The sequence below is a fragment of the Lepidochelys olivacea genome (genome assembly GCF_965140295.1).
Source record: "Lepidochelys olivacea isolate rLepOli2 genome assembly, chromosome: 6".
In the NCBI taxonomy this organism is placed as follows: Eukaryota; Metazoa; Chordata; order Testudines; family Cheloniidae; genus Lepidochelys; species Lepidochelys olivacea.
Genome location: NC_140416.1, coordinates 54093362 through 54113732, shown reverse-complemented (window position 1 = coordinate 54113732; position 20371 = coordinate 54093362). Strand labels below are relative to the sequence as shown.

Sequence of the window (20371 nt, the reverse complement as noted above, 5' to 3'; positions counted from 1 at the left end):
ATAATGGCAGGAAACCCTGCAGGATCAGTTCTTGCGGCAGAAGTCAAAAATGGTTATTTTAGTGGTTAAGAGTTTCTAAACAGTGCGTGATGCCCACACAGAGTTTAAGTTTTAACCCTGTAATTCAAGGGAAAATTGGTCAATGAAACTTTTAAATCTGGGACTTGTAAGAAGTGGAGAAGGATGTATATAGGATCAGCCACCCATCTAAAGATGCAATGGAAAGTCCACCAAGCAGATCTGAGCTGGGAGGTTTATACCAACTGATAGGACCCTGTTAAGATACTCTACTCTGCACGTTCTCTATTTGAAATGGCCCAGTAGGAAATCTACCCACAAGTTCATGACTTGCCCAGTATCTACTTATATGGCTTGTAAAATACTGGTAAGGGCTGCTTAATGATTCCTATGCCCAGGGTAAGGAAAATGTTCATGTTCTACATCAGAAGGGAATGGGCGGGGGCAATCTGTGGTTCTACGTGCATGAGTATGTGTTGTAATGATTTGGCTCGTATAAGGCTGTGCTCATACTACGGCCTTCTGCTAGAAGGAATCAAAACTCCTCAGCTGTGTGTGATGGGCCCTATTACTGTAGAAAGCTGAAGGAGATTCTCCTCTAGCTCAAGCGGTAGGTGTGGGAAGATTAGACTTCTTCCTCTGCTGCTGCCATGAAATTCTGAGAGATCATAGTGGGCTTAAAAATGCTTGGTGGCCACAGTTTTGGTACAATATGAATGTGCATTCAGGATAAACAGGCATATGTCCTTAACACACAAGTGTAAAATGACATGCGCCCTCAGTTGGGCCTGATGCTATACGCACAAAACTCCAGTCCACGCTCCCTGTTTGCTGCCAGGTGCAATTTAAGGTGCTGGGGACAATCATTGAAGTGTGGAACCTGTTTATTAGAAAGCCTGCTTTTTACCTCACATCCTATCACAGCAATTAAGATTAGCAGGGATGCTCTTGCTGATGGTCACTGGAGCAGAATGCACTGGAACAGGCAGAACTGCTTTCTCAGCTGGGGGCCCTGCTCTTTGGAACTTACTGCCCCTGCAGGTCCGACGGTGCCCAAGTCTAACAAACCCCAGAGATAGCCATGTTCTAAATGACTAACAACTAATTTTGCTTATTTCCTTTTGTGATAGTGGTGACAGGACTTCCTCCTCCACTCGGAAGATTTGGGATTTTGTCATGTGGCATTTAGTGATTCACATGGGAGAATTCCCCCTGTGGACAGGGAAAATCTCTGCTGGCACAAAGTGGCAGAGGCATCTCCCCATCTCCTGTACTTCCCTTCTGGGGAAAGGAAGGAAGAGGGCGTTGCAAGGAAAGGGAGGGCTGTGGTAGAGTGAGACTCCACTACACCCGATTCGCAACTAGCATAAGGTTCTTGAGGGACTGTGTGTCAGTGACAGAAGTTAAAACTGGCCCCTGCACCTTTAACTTATGCCAGAGTTGGGCAACAGAGAGTCAGGCCCCCATTTCCACTAGGCCCACACAGAGACTGGGTGCAGGGGAGAATCAAGCTGTCTGCATTTCTGACTGTATACTAAAGTGCTTTAAACACTACTAACTATGTAACAGAAGAAAGGCTGCAATGAGACATGGTCACATGGATCCAGTATCACACGATAACTCTCCCCAACAAAACACCATAGCCCATGCTCTCCAAGGACACTAGAATGACAGAGGAAATGCTGGGACACTTACAAAAAGCAGGAGGCATTTGTTCTCACGGACAGCACCACAGCAGCCGAGAAAGCCCAGCAGGAACAGCATTGCTCCCATGGCCAGCATGATGTACGCCCCCGTGAAGAGCAGAGGGTTGGCAGCCACAATCTCTCGAAATCCTGTAGGATCTACAATGACCCAGATCCCAATGCCCAGCAGGCAGGCCCCTCCCAGCTACCATGGGAGAGAGAGGAGAAGAGAAGAGCAGAGAGTTAATAGTCCGATGATAGACTGGACTCTTCAGCAGATTTTGTCCAAAGAAGTTCCCTTTGAGTGCTCTTGCTCCACAGCAAACGTTCTCTGTAAAGCATGCGACTCTGCTTACGAACAGTGCAGTCTCCACAGCTCTTTCCCCTCATTTTCCCATTACTGGGGACACGTACAGCAAGCAGCGTCTTTGTTTCTTAAGATTACCATGTCACCTGTGCCAGCTGTATATTCCCTGCCTAAAGTCACACACCCTAGTCCTCATCTCTGTGCAGAGCCTGACTCCCTAGATGTACAGGAGAGGGTTCCAGCAGGGAAGGGAAAGAAATCCCTCCCTCAACAGCTATTGTGCTTCCCCTACATGGGAAGAAACAGCCAGTGATTACACCAGCCTGGACTAGAACCTTATTCCTTAGGTGCTACAAACATCGGCCTTGTTAGCTGCTAGCAGTAGTATCCTCTCCACGGGCTCACTGCCAGCTGAGTCAAACTCTGCGCTGGCTAGCTGAACCTGGAGCTGTACACTTTTAAGTCAGGGTTAATACAAAGCTGAAGGGATCTTTCTGCATCATGGCAACTTTGCCAAAGCACAGCAGATCCTGTCAGCTCATCTAAGGGGAACACCAAGGAGTTAGAGACTGACAGAAACTTAGAGATGGGGTGTGGTGGGAGACAGAGAGCACGCAGGGGTAGAGATTTCCAGAACACTTACAAATATGAAGAAATTGAAAACAAACATCAGGTACTTCATGCAGCTCAGACAATCCCCCTCCATGGTCTCCAGGCTGCTCGATCCAATTATTCCTGCAAAACAACAATGCTTCCTTAGTGCATACTCCTGTTACCTGAGTGACATAAGCCAGTTTCCCCTTCTATTTCCCCAAGGCCCTATGGAGTTCATTACACAGAAGGGCTCATTTCTTAGCTGAACAAGGTATCATGATACAGGATAATAGGAGGTAATGATCACTGCTAATATCCGGCATATTCTCCCCAGAGTGTGGGGACTGGAATGGGAGACAGAAGGTAAAGATTGCAACAGATTGAAACAATCCCTTGCTCATAAAGCAGAGCAACACAAATAATCCTTGTGCCCTTCAGCCCTTTGTCCAGCCAGACTCCCTACCAATATGTGGGGCACTGTGCACATTTGACTACATGGCCTAAGCATCCTGCACTAACCAGCAAATCCTCAGCCATATCCCGCTCAGGCATAAATCGCATCACTCCGGTGACTTCAACACAACCATATGGAAGTGGAGCACAGAGAGCGCGGTGCCCACTCAAAGGGTTTACAATGCCTGTATCCCATGAAGCCCCATTCTGTACAGGCTCATTCTTCAGAGGAAAGGCAACAGGGATGAAGAAATGTTCTAGGCAGATTTTGGAAGCTAAAGGAGAAGTGGGAGTGGGGATTTTAGCTCCATGACTAGGAGGATCAGCCTGCAGGATTCACAGATCAGCAGTAACTGATCTGGCATCCACTGATTCTTTCCTACAGCCTATTTACTCAGGCTGGGAGCAGAGGGCCTTATTCTCTGTTAGCGTAAATTGCCATAGTTCCACTGAAGTCCTGGTGCCCCACACACTATCCTGCACAGTCTTATTGCAGGAACAGCCCATGGATACAGATGTGGCAGGATTTGTTCGTAAAGGAAAATACAAACGCAGCTGAATTGGTTGTGCAACTCCATGTGTGAAGTAGATTGCAAGCTCCCCTGGCAGTAATTTAGCATTTACACTGCAGCACCTAGAGGCCCAACCAGGGCTCCCTTATGCTGTTAGAACACAGAGGAAGACCACGCCTGCCCCAAAGAGCTTACAGAAGTGATCCCCAAATACGTAATGGAACCTGTCTACCTCCCCACCCACCAGGAACCGCAGTCGGGAGCCATGGTGAGGAGGGGGCCATGGTTGGAACCTGGGCTGGGAGCGCAGCCCATGGTCAGGGCTGGGAGCAGGGCCATGGCTGGGGCCCAAGCTGTGGCTGGGTCGGAGCAGAGCTGGGGGAAGAGCAGGGCTGGGTGGGGCTCCCTTCCTGCTCCCCCAGCGGCTGGCCTCATTGTGTCCCCTGAACATTTCTCACAGGGGGGCATGCCCCACAGTTTGGGGACCAGTGTCTTACAGTGTGACAAGGTGACTGTGTCTCCACATAGGTGGGTACATCACCGAGCACCCCAATAAATCCGGTCCTTTCGCTCCCTCGTTGTTTTTACTAATCCACACAACTTGAAGCTGCTGTATTGTCACACCATGGTCCTTCCCTCCGTGACCATGGTAACTGATTTGCTATAGCAAAGCTGCTCAGAGAAGCCCTTGATGGGCTGCTCTCCCAGCAAGGGGCTGCCTCAGGTAAACAACAGAGTTCACAGTGTTTTTGTTTGCTGCACAGCATCTGACCACTTAAAAAATTAAACTAGTCCCTTCCTGTGTCTTTGTAGTAGAACAGGGGCTTCCGCAGCATACTCTCACACGTACGTATATACATACACACGTGCATGCCTGAAAAAGCAAAGGTGCTATGGATTCCTGCTATGCATGTGGCTCTGTACCACCCTGGGATTTCCCCTACAGGGAGAGAATCTTCAGGAGACTAGTTAAGTTAGCTTTATAGCCTCTTTGTGCTGCTTGAGCAACACACAGAAGCTGTGGGGGCCCTGAAAATCAGGGGCTATGTATTTCTTAAAAGACTGATCTACTGACTGCTATGAAAAGTGACTCTTCCACCCAACAATGACTTGACAGAGCCTCACATCAGTTGTGCCATACAAGGATGCAGCAGCTGCTATAGGTGAACACGTATACGCAGCGCAAGAACTGCGAACACAGTTACGTGTGGGACAGACAAGATTGCCTGCGTCCGCTGCAGGCTGTTGTATTCTTTGCATTGTGCTATCCATAAAGCGCTAATGGGCCTTGCTTCAAAGCCGTTAATGGAGACCTGATGCCATCTTTCTCTGTCATGGGCTGTTGCTTCTCAGTTGCTTGGGTCAACTTGAGACGCTTTCAAGTTTGACTTCAGTGTGTCTTTATATTGTTTGTACCGGCTACCACGAGACCAGGCGCCTTACTTTAGCTGACCAGGAAATATGGCCTTAGGTATTCTTGAGTCAGCCATAGGAATGAGATCCAGACCAACCTAGCTGAGCTTTTATGAACATGCTTTGGATGCCAGACATCCAACAACAATTAAGGATTTAGATATTGCCAGTCTTGTTCTATCATTTGACCCTGCAAACAGACCAAAGACAGTGCACATGGAACTGATCAAGTTTCCTAATGTGGTGGCAACGTGTTGTAAGCATGACTGCCTGATAGACATTTAGCTTAGTACTTATTTTAACCCCCCTACCATTCCATAGGAGGTGTGACAGCATTCCAAATGCAGAGCTGGGTCGTAGCTGTGTAATTGGTAATCTCATCAATTGTAGCATTCTGTGACCACATATTCCCTAGGTAGCAAAACTTCAACGTGGGGTTCATTGACTTAGCTAAAGCTTTTGACTTTGTGAATTGTGAGGGACTCTGGACTCTATTGTTCATCTTTGGATGCTCTGCGAAATGTTATTTCTGCCATTCGGTCTGTCCGTGGTGGGATGATGGCCAGAGTAGTGGAAATGGTGAGATATCGGACCCCTTTCCAGTCACCAGTGGCACCAAACAAGATTGCATGCTGGCTCCCAAACTCTTTTCCATCTCTTTTCTGGCTGTCCTTATGGATGCATTTCATGACATTGACAGAGGAGTATTTATCCAATTCCACACTGACGGGAAAACTGAAAGTACCGTACCAATCTGTGCCAGGGGATGCGAACATCTACCCAGTTATTAATATCAACAATGCTCCCCTCAGGACCATGGAGATGTTTTACCACCTAGCATAATAATGGCTTAATCCCGAGAACAAGTGTGTGTGTGTTTGTGTGTGTGGGAGGGGAGGGGGCAGGGACAAAGATAGCTGTCCATGTGGGTCATCTAAGGTTGCAGGGGTGAGGTTTAAGATTCCCAGGGGAGTTAGAGCCCTTACACCGGATATCATGGGAAGAGGTGTTCTTGGGCAATGTAGGAGGAAAGGTAGTAGGGGAATTCTTAGGTTCATGAGGAAGGAAGGTAAGCTTTCAATTCTCTTGAACTAGGTACTCCGATATTATGGTGGTAAGGGCCACATGAGGGATAGATTAGACAGATTTGCTATCCTGCCACAGGACATTGGTGCTTCAGCAGCCCCCAGACTGAATGGCACCCTGGAGTATACTTCACAACACAAAGTCATGATGCTGTGACACAAGTTATGAAGAATCATCATCACATCATGCAGGCCCTGAAAATTACCAGGGAACCCTTTAATACCCTGCAAGTTCAATGCCTACCTATGTCCTCTAAATTATGACGACTCCAGAGGAAAAAGAGATAAGAGGGATATCAAACCTAGCTGTATTGTAGCCACAGCCACTCTACTTTACAAACATCTCTGTCACAGCACAGACCCCATCAGAAGCACGGCCTAGTGGTCTAAGCACAGGACTGGAACCAGGAACTCCTGAGTCTAATGCCAGTTCTAATATTGACATGTTGAATAGACTTGCATAAGCCACACCACCTCCCTGTCTCACTTTCCCCATCTATATTTACCTACTGCCCAAGAAGTGAATTCTTCAGAGATCTGCTGATTTATTACAGCCAGGATCTAGCTTATTCTTCTTTTAAACCTAAATGGACAATTCCATACCTTGCTCCTAATATATTTATGCCTGTTCTGCATGCGATAGCATTTGTTGCTGAGTAGGGCAGCCAGACTCCATATCTAATGAGTATTCAAGACTTGAAAACATGACTGCTAGGGACGGCTGTCACATGAAGTCAGCCAACGGCAGCAAAAATGTTTAGTGACTGAGCTCTGACAGGTGGTTATTTTCTAGTTTGACTAAGGCAGCCAATACCCTCAGAGCTGATGCCAAGTCTGGGCTCTGAACTCACCTCTGCAAGTACTCAATTCCACCTGGCTTTACAGACAAAGCAAAACAACAAAAAACAAGAGGGCCAACTTGGCACTGCTGCAAGATGGGGAACAGACACAGTGTGACTTTAAAAATTCAAAAAATCCTTCAACTCATGTTCAAACACATACAAATCAGCAGCAACAATGCAAGGTCTCTGTTGGTGAAGCCATGAACAGAATATATCAGAGCCATCATGTCTGTCTGTCATTTGAGATCAATGCAATGCAGACACCATCACCCCACTGAACAGATTTGTGAAAGGATCAGAGGTGGGTTCAGGTTGCAGTTCTACAACCTGCAGTTTGCAGAGAGCCTCAACCTCTCACTTACAGAGCCCTTTCAAATCTCTATTACAGATACCAATCTGAAAAGAGCTCACCATTAAAAACTCCAGGGTGTCTTGTCTGCTTGGAATGCTCCAGCCATGTAAATCAACCATAATCCTGGTTTATCCAGACAGGTAAGATGTGTGTACAACTGGTTTGTGTCACCAGAGAACACACCACTGAATTACCCAGAGTTACAACACAGTGGTATCTGCTGTACTTTAGTAAGTGAGGGATTTCTGATCACTCCATGTGGTAACTGCTGACGTTTTAACGACAACTACTGTATATTTATTGAAGCAGAGGCTTTTAGTAGAAGATAATTGATTATAGGTTCCTAAGATAAAATCACTGATATTAAATTACTGAGGGTAGTTCTGACTCACTGAAAGTCATTAATTTTTTAATCACACACAATGCATTTTGAATTATTCCAAATTTACACCAATGCAGTCAGAATCTGGCCCCATGTTTTACTATACCCCATAGAAATGTCTTTAGTGTCCTAAATATACAACAGGTTTAGTTCTGCGGGGTTGGAGAGGGGTTCATATAACATGACCCTCTAATTAAGCAACAGACAGAAGTCCAAAAGTTAGTGTAAACTTTCCTTAATTTGTCCAAACTCCAACTCTCCCATTTACATGACACTTTTGCCTTCATTCATGGTTTCCAAGTGTTTTACTTTTCTGTGCGTGCTACTTTTTTTTCCTGTCTCTCCCTCTACGAATTGTATCTTACAATGTGGTGGTGAAGCTCACAAAGAAGCAGACTAGCCAGGAGATGTGCTCCAGGTGTTATAATAACCTTAGACAAAAATGCACTGCATTTGAAATACTGAAATTTGTTCCATCTCCCTCCCTCCAGCTCCACATCTCCCTCTCTCTCTCACACATCTCTTCTTGCATGTCTAGCCACCACCGTAAACTTCAGCATGACCAAAAGTCAGCTCCTTATCTCTTCCTCTGAAAATCTCCCTCCACACTCCCATTCACTGTCACAATCCTCCCTATCACTCATGTCTGTAGTCTGGTGTTCAGTTTTGACTTTGCGCTCTCGACGGAAGAATCCAATGCACTGCTACAGACTAGGGACCGAATAGCTAGGCAGCAGTTCTACAGAGAAGGACCTAGGGGTGACAGTGGATGAGAAGCTGGATATGAGTCAACAGTGTGCCCTTGTTGCCAAGAAGGCCAATGGCATTTTGGGCTGTATAAGTAGGGGCACTGACAGCAGATCGAGGGACGTGATCGTTCCCCTCTATTCGACATTGGTGAGGCCTCATCTGGAGTACTGTGTCCAGTTTTGGGCCCCACACTATAAGAAGGATGTGGAGAAATTGGAGAGAGTCCAGCGAAGGGCAACAAAAATGATTAGGGGACTGGAACACATGAGTTATGAGGAGAGGCTGAGGGAACTGGGATTGTTTAGTCTACAGAAGAGAAGAATGAGGGGGGATTTGATAGCTGCTTTTAACTACCTGAAAGGTGGATCCAAAGAGGATGGATCTAGACTATTCTCAGTGACAGCAGATGACAGGATAAGGAGTAATGGTCTCAAGTTGCAGTGAGGGAGGTTTAGGTTGGATATTAGGAAAAACTTTTTCACTAGGAGGGTGGTGAAACACGGGAATGCGTTACCTAGGGAGGTGGTGGAATCCCCTTCCTTAGAAGTTTTTAAGGTCAGGCTTGACAAAGCTCTGGCTGGGATGATTTAGTTGGGATTGGTCCTGCTCTGGGCAGGGGGTTGGACTAGATGGCCTCCAGAGGTCCCTTCCAACTCTGTGATTCTATGATTCTATGATTCTCTCTTGCCCAGAAGATCCAGGCCACGTCCAAATCTTCCGGCTATTTCTTCCTCCACAACATCTCTAAGATCTGCCAACCCGTCAGAATTCTTATTCAGGCCTTCCTCATCTTCAGCCTTGATTACTGTAACTTCCACATCGTCCCCTCAAGTCCATTCAAAACACACGTGCACAGATCATTTAGTAGATCATTCCACTCATTAATCTCTCTACTGGCGCCCTCTGTTTCACTACTTCAAATAAATTCAAGTATGTGCACTCATCTTAAGGTCCTTCGGAACTTGATTTCTCCCTGCTTCTCTTCTCATCTCTTATCACATTGTCCCGTGAGTTGTGCACCCATCTTGTGCAGACATCTCTGTACCTTCCTCAAGCATGAATACCCTCCTTGAACTGTTCCATAAGGCCACTCTTCCCCTCCTTTCAAATTCCTCCTCAAGAATCTCATCTGCTCTGACTCCAATAAAAATTAGCCTATTACTGATGGCTTAAGGTGTACCTGAGAATTCACACCTATTTTACATATTTGAACTCCGTTTAAAAACTACAGTTGTATCTATATAACTACAAATCAGTCCCTCTGTCCTCCACTCTTCATGTGTCACTTGTCTCCTTAGATCATAAGCTCCCTGCAGCATGTATGCCCTCTGCCTTCATATATGCTTGTGCAGCACCCAGCACAATGGTGTCTTGATACTGATTGTGCCCTCTAGGTGTTATGAGACTACAAATATTGAAGTGTAACAGCCTGTTCAGGAATGAATATTCCAAGCCTGTTCCTGTTGCCGTTTAGCCTTTAAAGGAAATTGGACATTATGGGCCAGTGCCTCTCCTGAGCCAGTGCCCCAATTCCCAGAACCAGCCCTGGCTTGGATGCCTCTTGGAGTTGCTTCTAGGCAGCTCTAAGGTAGGATAAGGACTTTATATCAGTGGAGGACTGATGTAGTATAGGGTAGCTCCAACATATCCCTACCCCAACAACGGGCCAGGCATACCCCCTTTACCCAGGTGTGTGGGTGTATCTGAAGGAGGGAGGGAGGCAGGCAGGCCCAAAGGCACAGTGACTGGATTCAGCACACCTGCACCAGCAGGGAGTTCCCCGTTGACATAGGAATTCTCTGTTACCTGGCTTCAGCCCATTTATGCCACCTTAGTAGCATGAAGTGGGCTGGATTTAGTTTGGGAATCCAGCCCTATGACTATTGAATCTCTCACCAAGAAAACACACTATAACCTGTTCGTACCTCCCATGAAGCTCCTTATGAGAACAGAAATATTCCTCTCGGAAGAACAGCAGACACATACATAATAGATGCTGGAGAAAGCCTATTGGATTGCAGAAGAGTAATTTAAAAACTTCACCTATGTAGCTCTTGAGGCTTCAAGCACGATTTCTTTTCTGACCTCTAATGAGCAGTGCACTCCATGTATCTTTTATTGGCCAAGCTTGTCCTATAAGAAATAAATATTCAATTACTGCAACAGTCAATAAAATACAATTATGTTGAATAAACCATTTATAAAAACATACCATCCTGATGAATACACTTTGTCTAATTGCGTCCTTAATTTGGTGCACATTAGCAATAATGAAAAGGTTTTAGCACCCTGAAAAGCATCCAATTTCTTCAGAGTGGTTTAAATATCCACAGACCATATCTACGTATCTATATATATCTATACACACACACACACACACACAAACACACCCCCTACTACAGTATTAGATTTAACAACAGCAGCATTTCAGCATTTTACAGGATATTTATGCAAACTTTAATCTGCAGTAACTTTACAGGTCATTTACTGGGAAAATGAAAGAGGCAGAGGAGCAGCTGTAGAATGTCTCTGTATTAAGTGTGGTCTAGTTATTAGAGAAGCAGATTGGGATTCCTGGGGTCTAGCCTTGATTCTGGAAATGACTTTTCATGCGTACTTGGGCAAATTATTTCACTTCTCTGTACCTCAGTTTCACCATCTATAAAAGGGGCATAAATGATACTACTAATTATTGTTAAATGCTTTGAGATACTTGAATAAAAGGCCTTATAAAAACAAGTGTATGCAGAAAGACATAGACCTAGTCAGACAGACGCAGACACTCAGACTGACATACTAGAGCTGTGCAAATAATTCACAGTTAAATTTCTTCAGTGAATTTAACCTTTTCATTTCTGCTCAAGTAGTATCTGGAAGCAGATCACAACTCCTCTGATATCTTAATTGTTCAAATATAAGTAAACATCTTTTGCACAGGTTGGGGGTGAGCTGAGACTACAGTTATGAAAACAGTCTAGTTACTTTCCTCTTTGTCTGCTCACCCTCTCACCTGTTGCATCCATTTGTTTAATCTGGTCACAATCTGAGACTGTGGCCGCTTTGTGGGAGGGGTTGCCTTTTATAAAACTGTTTGGATAGCACCTACTGCAATAAGACCCTGATCCTCAGTTGGGTCCTCTAGGCATCATTGTAATTCAAATTAATCTTTTCAAAATCGTTTTTAGTCTGTGGCTTGATCACAGATTTTCTAAACCCAAGATGGGCTGTTTAGCTGGGAGTGGCCAGATAAATCATACAGGGCTATTTCCTGTTCCCTGACTGGATGAAGGTGCATACTCAGATGTGCAAATTTAAAATCTGTTTTCCACAAATACTTGTGTACATGACTTCGAGATTTGCCTCCTGTGAAGGTTTCTGCTAGTAAAACTCTATCATTTAATACTTGTGGAAAGTGAACACAAAAGGGGCTCAATGTGATTGAAGCAAATTAATTTTAAAATGTAATTAATATTCACATTCTTTTGCATTATTCCCTCTGCTTTCACACACTCTCTGTTCTTCAGTGGTTCACACACACTCTCTCTCTTTTCTTGCGAAGCTCCATCCTTAATGTTGCCCGTTTGAGTGGCATATTTCTTCACACTCTCACTCCATGTGTTGCCAGAAGTACAGGGGTAGGTGCCGCTTGGCAGAGAAGATGGCTCTAACTTTTAGTTTGGAGATGTTGCTATGCTATATAACCCTATTATTAAGAAAATAATGAGACTGATAGGATTCCTATTCCTGCTGTGGATGCATATAATTACACCGCTGTAAGTCTTCAGAGGCCTGCGTGGGAGGGGAAATTTTATATTTTCTTAAATCACAATATTTTAAAGGAATTACAATACTACACAGAGGAAAAACTGAGATGCTTCAGTAGATAGCAGCAGGCGTTGTGGCACTAGAGATGAAAGAAAGTGACAGATGACACAAAAGAGCAGGCTCCACCTTCACTCTGTGGTCTGGAAGGGCAGGAAGTCCCTGTGAAACAGACTCTTTCAGGTTAATCATTATGATTTAGTCGTGAAGGCAAATTATAGCAAGTGTAAAACCACAGGGCCTAGGGTGACCAGATAGCAAGTGTAAAAAATCGGGACGGTGGTGCGGGGTAATAGGTGCCTATATAAGAAAAAGCCCCCAAAATCGGGACTGTCCCTATAAAATCAGGACATCTGGTCACCCTACCGGGCCTGAGACTCAAACAGGAAGAGATTTAATTAGTGTTTCTGGGAGAAACACAGGGAGTGTCAGAGTTATGGATGATGCCACGTCTCCTTGTTTGGAAGGCTCGATCCCAAGGCCACCCTGCCTTGTCTTGGTAAGCACGTACACATTCGACACACTGTCTTATCATGTCACACAACTCCTCACACCACTGCAGCAAGTTTTCCTGATCCGCTTCCTCCTCATTCCCAAACCTTTGCTTTGAGCTCAGTTCCCTGGAAGGGTCTTTGATTAAGGCAGAGGTGGGCAAACTATGGCCTGTGGGCCGAATCTGGCCTGTCAGGGCTTTGGATTCGGCCCGAGGGATTGCCACCTGCCGTGGCGCTGAGGGGTTAAGGCAGGCTCCCTGCTTGGCCTGGCCCTGCGCCGCTCCTGGACGCGGCTGGCACCATGTCCCTGCGTCCCCTGTGTCCGTGTGTGGGCAGGGGTGGGGACAGTGGGCTGGGGAACCGCAGCCAATGGGCGCTTCAGGAGAGGTACCTGCAGGCAAGGGCAGCGTGTGGAGCCCTCTGCCCCCCCCCTCCCCCAGGGGCCATAGGAACGTGGTGCTGGCCGCTTCTGGGAGCGGCGCGGGGCCAGGGCAGGCAAGGAGCCTGTCTTAGCTCCGCTGTGTGCCGCTGCCACTCCAGAGCCGCTCAAGGTAAGCGGCGCCGGGCCAGAGCCCACACCCCGAACCCCTCCTGCACCCCGCACCCCAACCTCCTTCCCTGAGGCCCCTAAACCCTTGCCACAGCCCGCACCCCTCCTGCACCCCAACCCCCTGCCCCGAGCCTCCTGCCGCACTCCTCCTGAACCCCAACCCCCTACCCTGAGCCCCCTCCCACACTATAGATTCCTAGACACTTCATAGAGCAGGGTTAAAGGCCAGGTGATTGGCTTTTGGGTCATGTAGTGACAAGGCATCCTGATACAGCAGATCATCAGTTCAACCAGCTGTTGTCAGTCCTTCCCCCCCATATGTGCTGTCTGTGCAGGATGTAGGGAAATGGATACACACACAAGGTCCACATGCCCCTTTGAGGGGCAGGCAGCAGCTAGGGGTCATGTCCCTTCTGGATGTTTGCAAGAGGTCAGTATCTTTATGGTGGAAAAGGAAGGGGAGATATTTTGGTGGATCTGGCCCAGTTTAATCTTAAACCCTCACTAACTCTGCCTGACAGGAAGGCTTCGAAAAAAAGGTGACCCATATGGTATTTTGATAGTATTGGCGCTTGCATGGGCCATCAGCCCCGTTCATTATCCTGTAACTGTAGCCACTGTATAAATAACTAATTGCACTGGAATTTTATGGCTCTTACATAGCAGTCATCACTGTGATATGAAAACATTACTGCATGTAAATCCAATTAGATTCCAGAGTGCACTGTGTAAGTACAATTGGACCCCATGGAGCAGTGTTGAGAAGACTGCACAAGGCCATGGAACTAGATACTAAATTACAGTCAATCTAGCTCCTCTTTAGTTGCATTAAAATACTAATGTCACTATAATAAAGGCCCGTTTCCTGTGACAACTGCCTCCCCTTGCAACACTGAAGCCAAGTGAAGTTGCTGCACTGCCTGATGGCATTTAACTGCTCTGCACAGCTAATTTTGTGAGGTCCCTAGGAGCACACAGATGCCTTAAAACATTAACCGGATAGACTCTTCTTAAATATTAAACACCACCCCAATCCCCCTATGATTTTAATTTAAACTGAGCTACAACTAAAGCCGTTCTCACTGTTTCCTTCACAAGCACAGCATTCTGGGCAACAGTTCAGCAGTCCTGGGTCTCTTCTGGTTCCTGTCTTTCTACTGTTAATCAAGTCAGAATTCTGCAACAAAGTGACCATGTATGCCTTGTCCCAGAAACTCTGGTCACAAGTGTTCCATCATTTGGACTGAATCATTAGGGAACATGGGGAAGGGAGAGTAGGGGCTGGGTTGAAACACTTAGGGGTGTGTGTAATAAATAGCAGCAGCTCTGGAATATAAATAATATGTATAATTTTTGCTTTATGTTTCCAAAGCACTATGCTAGGAAGCGTTGAATGGAGTTTAATAAACAACAACAATACTTACGAAAATCTTACATAATACTTTTCACACCAAGATCTCAAAGTGGTTGTCAGAGAGCATGCTCCCACAGCCTGCATCTCACTTTACAAGCATTTCTGCATAGGCTCACCATAGTGGGCTCTATTTACAGTAGGTCTTCTACAGCTTGAAGCTTCTGCCTATATTGTTCTTCAGACAGACCCATCCCATCTAAAATGCAGTGTTGCCAATTCTCATGATTTTGTCATGAGTCTCCTGATAATTGTTTTTCTTAAAGCCCCAGCTCCTGCAATTAAATGGAAATGTGATGATGTCAGTCTTCATTCTTAAAGAAAAAGTATGTTTCTAACCCTCACAGCTGTGGAGAAAGCTTCAGAATGCGACCGCAGTGCACCCTAAAGGTTCAAAGAGCAGAAGGCAAATACAAAGAACACCAGATCTATTATTTTACATAATCTCATGATTTAAAAGCCAATCTCATGATTTTGGGGGAGCCTAACATTAGTTTTGAACATTTGGGGTTGGCAGCACTGAAAATGGCCACCTTTACAGCATCATACTCAGCCATATAATTAGCTTACGCTTCTCTCCAGAGGTAGGAAGTCAATCAGAAGGCCAATACCCTCTTCTCCCAGCCCACTGCTGAAGTCACCTTCTTAAACATTAACAAAAAGGCATCGGGGTCATCTGTTGGGCTCATTTTGCACTGTCCCATGCCCATCATTCTGTTATCATTCCTTACTGGGGGGCACACCATTTTCTCCAAGAACTGTCATTGCACCTGCGATTGGCCTAAAATCAACTTGCCAGGACAACAAGGATGGTCTCCCCTGCTGCTGGGTCTGTTGAAATTCCTGGAGAGTTTTATGTAACTCCTTTTGCTGTTCAACTATCCAGTGCACAAGTTCTTCCATGGTGCTCGCTCCGCTGTGCCTTCTGGGTGACTTTCCTTTCTGGCCTCTCTCCTACACCAGAAGGGGAATATCCCAGACAAGCCCTGACTTTTCACAGAGTATGCTTTACCACACCCTGCATCTCGCTTTGCAAGCAGTGCTCACACCTATGTAGGTTCACCACAGTGTGCTTTATTTACAATTTTTTTTTGTGCAGTTTTCTGTCCCCACAGTCCAAGTCTTTCCCCAAGCTTCACCCTATTCCCTAGGTACAGGGTGAGAGATAGTGGGGAGACCTCACCCCTCTGAGATCCTGGGTTTCTTTTCCCTTCCTTTTCCTCGCACCTCCCCCCCACCCACTTTCAACCATCCCTAACTGATGAGCAGAATCCCCTTATTAACTGGTTAATCATAGAATCATAGAATATCAGGGTTGGAAGGGACCTCAGGAGGTCATCTAGTACAATCCTCAACCTAAATCATCGCAGCCAGGGCTTTGTCCAGCCTGACCTTAAACCCTCAAAGGAAGGAGATTCCACCACCTCCCTAGGTAATGCATTCCAGTGCTTCACCACTCTCCTAGTGAAAAAGTTTTTCCTAATATCCAACCTAAACCTCCCCCAATCACCCAGTCCTTAATTAGTTATCTCCCCAATTCAGCCCTTGCAGGGAAGCTTACAGCCTTAGGCTACTCCCACTCTGTCAAAGTGCCTTGCAAAAGAAGATAAATATCATTATCCCCATTTTACTGATGAGCAAACTGAGACCGAGAGAGAGGAAAGGTCTTGCCAGGTTAATGGTAGAATCAGGAACAGAACTCAGGGATACTGACATACAGTACAGCACCCTACTCCCTCAGACCACACTGACGCCAGCCCCAGGCCCACTGATGTTTCTGTCATTTCCTTGAGAAACAATCTGGCCCATTCATTACATTTTCTGGAGAACACTTTCTTTTCATGGAAGACGGCTATTTAGGTATCTAAATATAGATTTAGATCCTAACTTTGGGAACCCAGGTTAGAAAATGTTGGCCTTCAAGAACAGACCAAATTCACCCTGGGTGCAAGTTACTAGAATTGCATCAGGAGTGAATTTGACCCAACGGCTCTAAAGGCAACAAGACATGACATATCATAATTCCACGTACTTCTGGTGCAGAAATGCTCTGTGTGCTTCCTAGGGACTCCCAAAACTTAGAGCGCTTGACATCACACACAAACACTCTTCCACTTCTTCTGTTAGCCTAAACAGATCTTACTTTTATAGGGACTGACTCCTTGACACTCTCTTCTGCTCCCCTTCCCTCTAATTTCCAATGATTCAGTCTTCTTTGGTTTGGAGTAAATGCCTCAGTATCTTGCCGAGCTGATGACTGTTTGCAAGATGCAGTAATCCATCCAAAAAAAAAAAAAAATACATAGGGCAGTTGCTGTGGCAACCTTGTGCACCACAAACCATGAATTTTAATCTCTTAAATTCCCTGATACTTTTCAGGCCAGAGGGAGGGGAAATCATTGATTTTTAAGGCAAACAGGCAATCAAAAGGGAGTACACTACGAGCCACAGACTCTTCTGCCTAGCACAACTTGTTAATGCCCTCTGTGCTTCTCCCCCGAAAAAGCCGCAATAAACAGACTCATTTTCTGGCAGGGGCTTTGGGACCCCATGCTTTTGTTACCTGCTTTAATACAGAACAGTGCTATGGAACAGGGTGGTCACTTTGTTTTTAATGGTTTCACCAGGAGGAGGTAAAAACAAATACCTATTGTGATGGAAAGCTGTGTAGACCCAAAAACATATTCATGCGAACACAGGGCTGTGGTCGTGTCCCTCCCAAATCACAAAAAAGAACAAGAGGGACATCTCTAAAGTTTCTCTAACTCCAGTCTATTTGCACTACCATAATCAGAACAAACAGAACCAAACCATCTCCCAAGTTTAACTGACCCACCGTCAGCACTCCACAATGAAACCTTCACCTCAAAAACAATTAACTGATGATTCAGCCCAATTGTTGAGCAGTAGTGTCCTGCATGCAATACACAGCACATGCCTTGGAGCCAAGGAGTTGCTAGTTGGAGCCATAAAGCAGATTGCCTACCCTTTGGAGAACTATCAGACAAAAAGCTGAAAAAACAGAACACGTACATTGCCTTATTTAGAAAGATCTTTGGCTCTTTACGTGTTGTTGGAGTGCTCTGAATATCATCACACACATCTCACTGTAGTAAGATGCCAACTTCCTATTCATAGCATGGCATATACTGAGCAATTTCAATTCCCTTCTCCAGATTAAGGAGCAAAGGATGTGCATTTGCCATACTAACCAAGGGATCTATTCGCCCCTTGATATGCATGTATAACTTCCTATTACTGTTGCTGGGAATTATACACATGCTTCAGGAAGAGAACATACCCCCAACAAGTCGTAGGTCTTTCTACAGATTGTGCCAGGATTCCAGTTGCACACAGACATTTTGGCTGGGATCTTCAAACCCAGGCCTGCACGGAAACTAATAAATTCATTGCATATGAAAACCAATTGAGTTCTCTGCAGTCAGCACCATTCCAGTGCACACCAAGTGAATTAGCAATGATGGGACACTTAAAGTGAAGTGGATTGATATGTATTTGTAATTATGATCTGAAGAGCAGCAGAGATTGCCAAGAATGATGGAGACAGAGCTTTGGCAGAGCTTTGGTTAGTTAATTGGAGGACTAATAGTCTTTTTAATAATTTTTAATACCAAATAAACACAACTCTCAGTACATAAACTATTTATAAAAAGTGAAGCACATGCCCTCTCTCTACTCTAGATGGTGCCTACACTGATGTTAAAGCAAAATAGAGAAACAAGTCTGAAATGCAAAGATTAGCGACCATCCCAAAACCTTGTAATAAAACAACTACGGATCAAAAAAACCTTCATGTTTAAATGGATGAGTTTGATCATTCTGAACACAGGCAGAATGAATTCATTACAAAAATAACATTATCAGAATTTTTTGGTATTTATCTTTTCTGAAGTTCTAAATACCCTTTATTATTAATAATAGTAGTGTATTAGTAAGATTTATTCCTCCAGAGCTGTTCTGGGAGCCCCACAAAACACAGACAAGCTTCCTCCCCTGAGGGGATAATAATTTAGAATTAAGATATGACATAAGAAATGAAGAATGATTCAGGTGACTGAGGTGGCACTGACTGAGTTTGATTGGTAGGAGATGAACCAGCAAATAAATATACCATAAAATCCATTGTGTTCAAGCACAGAAGATTCAGTGCCACTGTAAATGGCCCCTGTAACTTACTCCATGACAAGCCAAGGAGACAGTGGTCTTAAAAACAACTGGAATTGATTACAGCCACCTGGCCTGAATTAGGCAAGGGTACAACCCCTCTCCACAACAAGATTTACTACAGGTATTTCTAACTCTATTCAAGAAAGAAAGTCAAAATAGATATATAGATATAGATAACCATGACTGAAGCCCACCGCCCAGGTTCAGAAGTTTTCCAGGAAAATAAACTGGAGTTGATATATTTAGGCCCTTCATCTTGGTATGTTAAGATATATGAGTTATTGAATGTTCCCTTCTCCACCTTCCCCTAAAAGAGATGTCTAACGCAACCACTGGTGTAATGTACAATGAAGGGTCCCAGACAGCCAGCAAAGAATTCTGTTGTACCCAATAGGAGTATAGATTGAGTACAATTGGAATAAAGACTTCAAGATTTGGCCCCTAAGTGCTTTGGCATCCCTTAGGGTGACAAGCGCTATCGAGATACAAAAGATCAGTGCTGGTCAGTTTGCTGCTTTCCAGACATCTAGGGTTTTTGGGTGTCTTTTTTTAACCTGACCATGACCTTATTTTGAACGTGCCTAGTTTACCTTTTCTGGGGAGGGGATTCCTTAATTTATGGCACTTGCAACAGGAAAATGAACATGGCTGCTTGGTATGGAAGGTACTTTTAATGCACAAATATTACAGTAGAGGTTATTCTGGAATGTGTCCTGGTTTACCCTCCTATTTTCACAGGCACCTAATGATTGTCCTAACAGCATCTCTCTCTGAAGTCGTAATAAGCTTACAAATGAACCCATTCAGCACACATTAAAAAGTAAGAGATGCTCCTTTGATTATAGTCTTTGTGGAAATCTCTGATCATTTGTTTTGGTGCTGCACAACAGCAATTAGGATGTGCTGCTGGGAGCCTATTCAGCGGACAGGAGCTGTGGGTTTTGGAGACACCTTAGAGTGCCATGGCAACAAATTCACCTCCACTTCTCGGAGCATAAATCACTGGAATTCTTGCTGCCATCAAGGCGAGCCGAGCACACTCCACCACTTCCAGGAATTAAGAAATAAAAGGGGCCTAATTAAGCTGCTCCTACAAAAGCCTTAACCATGTTTATGAAGCGTCACGACAAGCTGCGCACTTCAGCTCCAATAAATCAGGCTGCTAACGTTGAAGTGAACATAGGGCTTCCTTTGTTGTGCTGCTGTAATGCTGCATCCTCAGGGTTCAAAGCAGCATCTGCTTCATTTAGTCTGCAGAGTGTCTCTTGAATTTCTGCAGTAAAGTGACACCACTTAAGAGAGTGGTGCATCAACTGTAATGCTCAGACATAGCAGGCATCTCTTTCACATTCCTGGGAAAGTTTGCTTAGTAGCAAGAGGACTGCTGCTGCATTCTAGTGCAGTTGTTCTCAAACTAGGGCCACCGCTTGTTCAGGGAAAGCCCCTGGTGGGCCGGGCCAGTTTGTTTACGTGCAGCGTCCACAGGTTCAACCGATCGCGGCTCCCACTGGCT

General features: G+C 45.2%; 1 protein-coding gene across 5 annotated transcripts in view; it reads right to left on the bottom strand.

The window, feature by feature from the left end:
- Window positions 1–20371, bottom strand: part of TSPAN18 (tetraspanin 18) — a 182638-nt gene that overhangs the window by 29189 nt on the left and 133078 nt on the right. For all 5 annotated transcript variants that reach the window (XM_084630094.1, XM_084630097.1, XM_084630093.1 and 2 more), the window contains 3 exons: window positions 10437–10526; window positions 2654–2745; window positions 1714–1908 (listed from right to left, as the gene is read on the bottom strand). In XM_084630094.1, the coding sequence (XP_084486220.1) occupies window positions 1714–1908; window positions 2654–2716 (258 nt within the window). In that variant the 5' untranslated portion in view covers window positions 2717–2745; window positions 10437–10526. The remainder of the gene's footprint in view (window positions 1–1713; window positions 1909–2653; window positions 2746–10436; window positions 10527–20371) is intronic.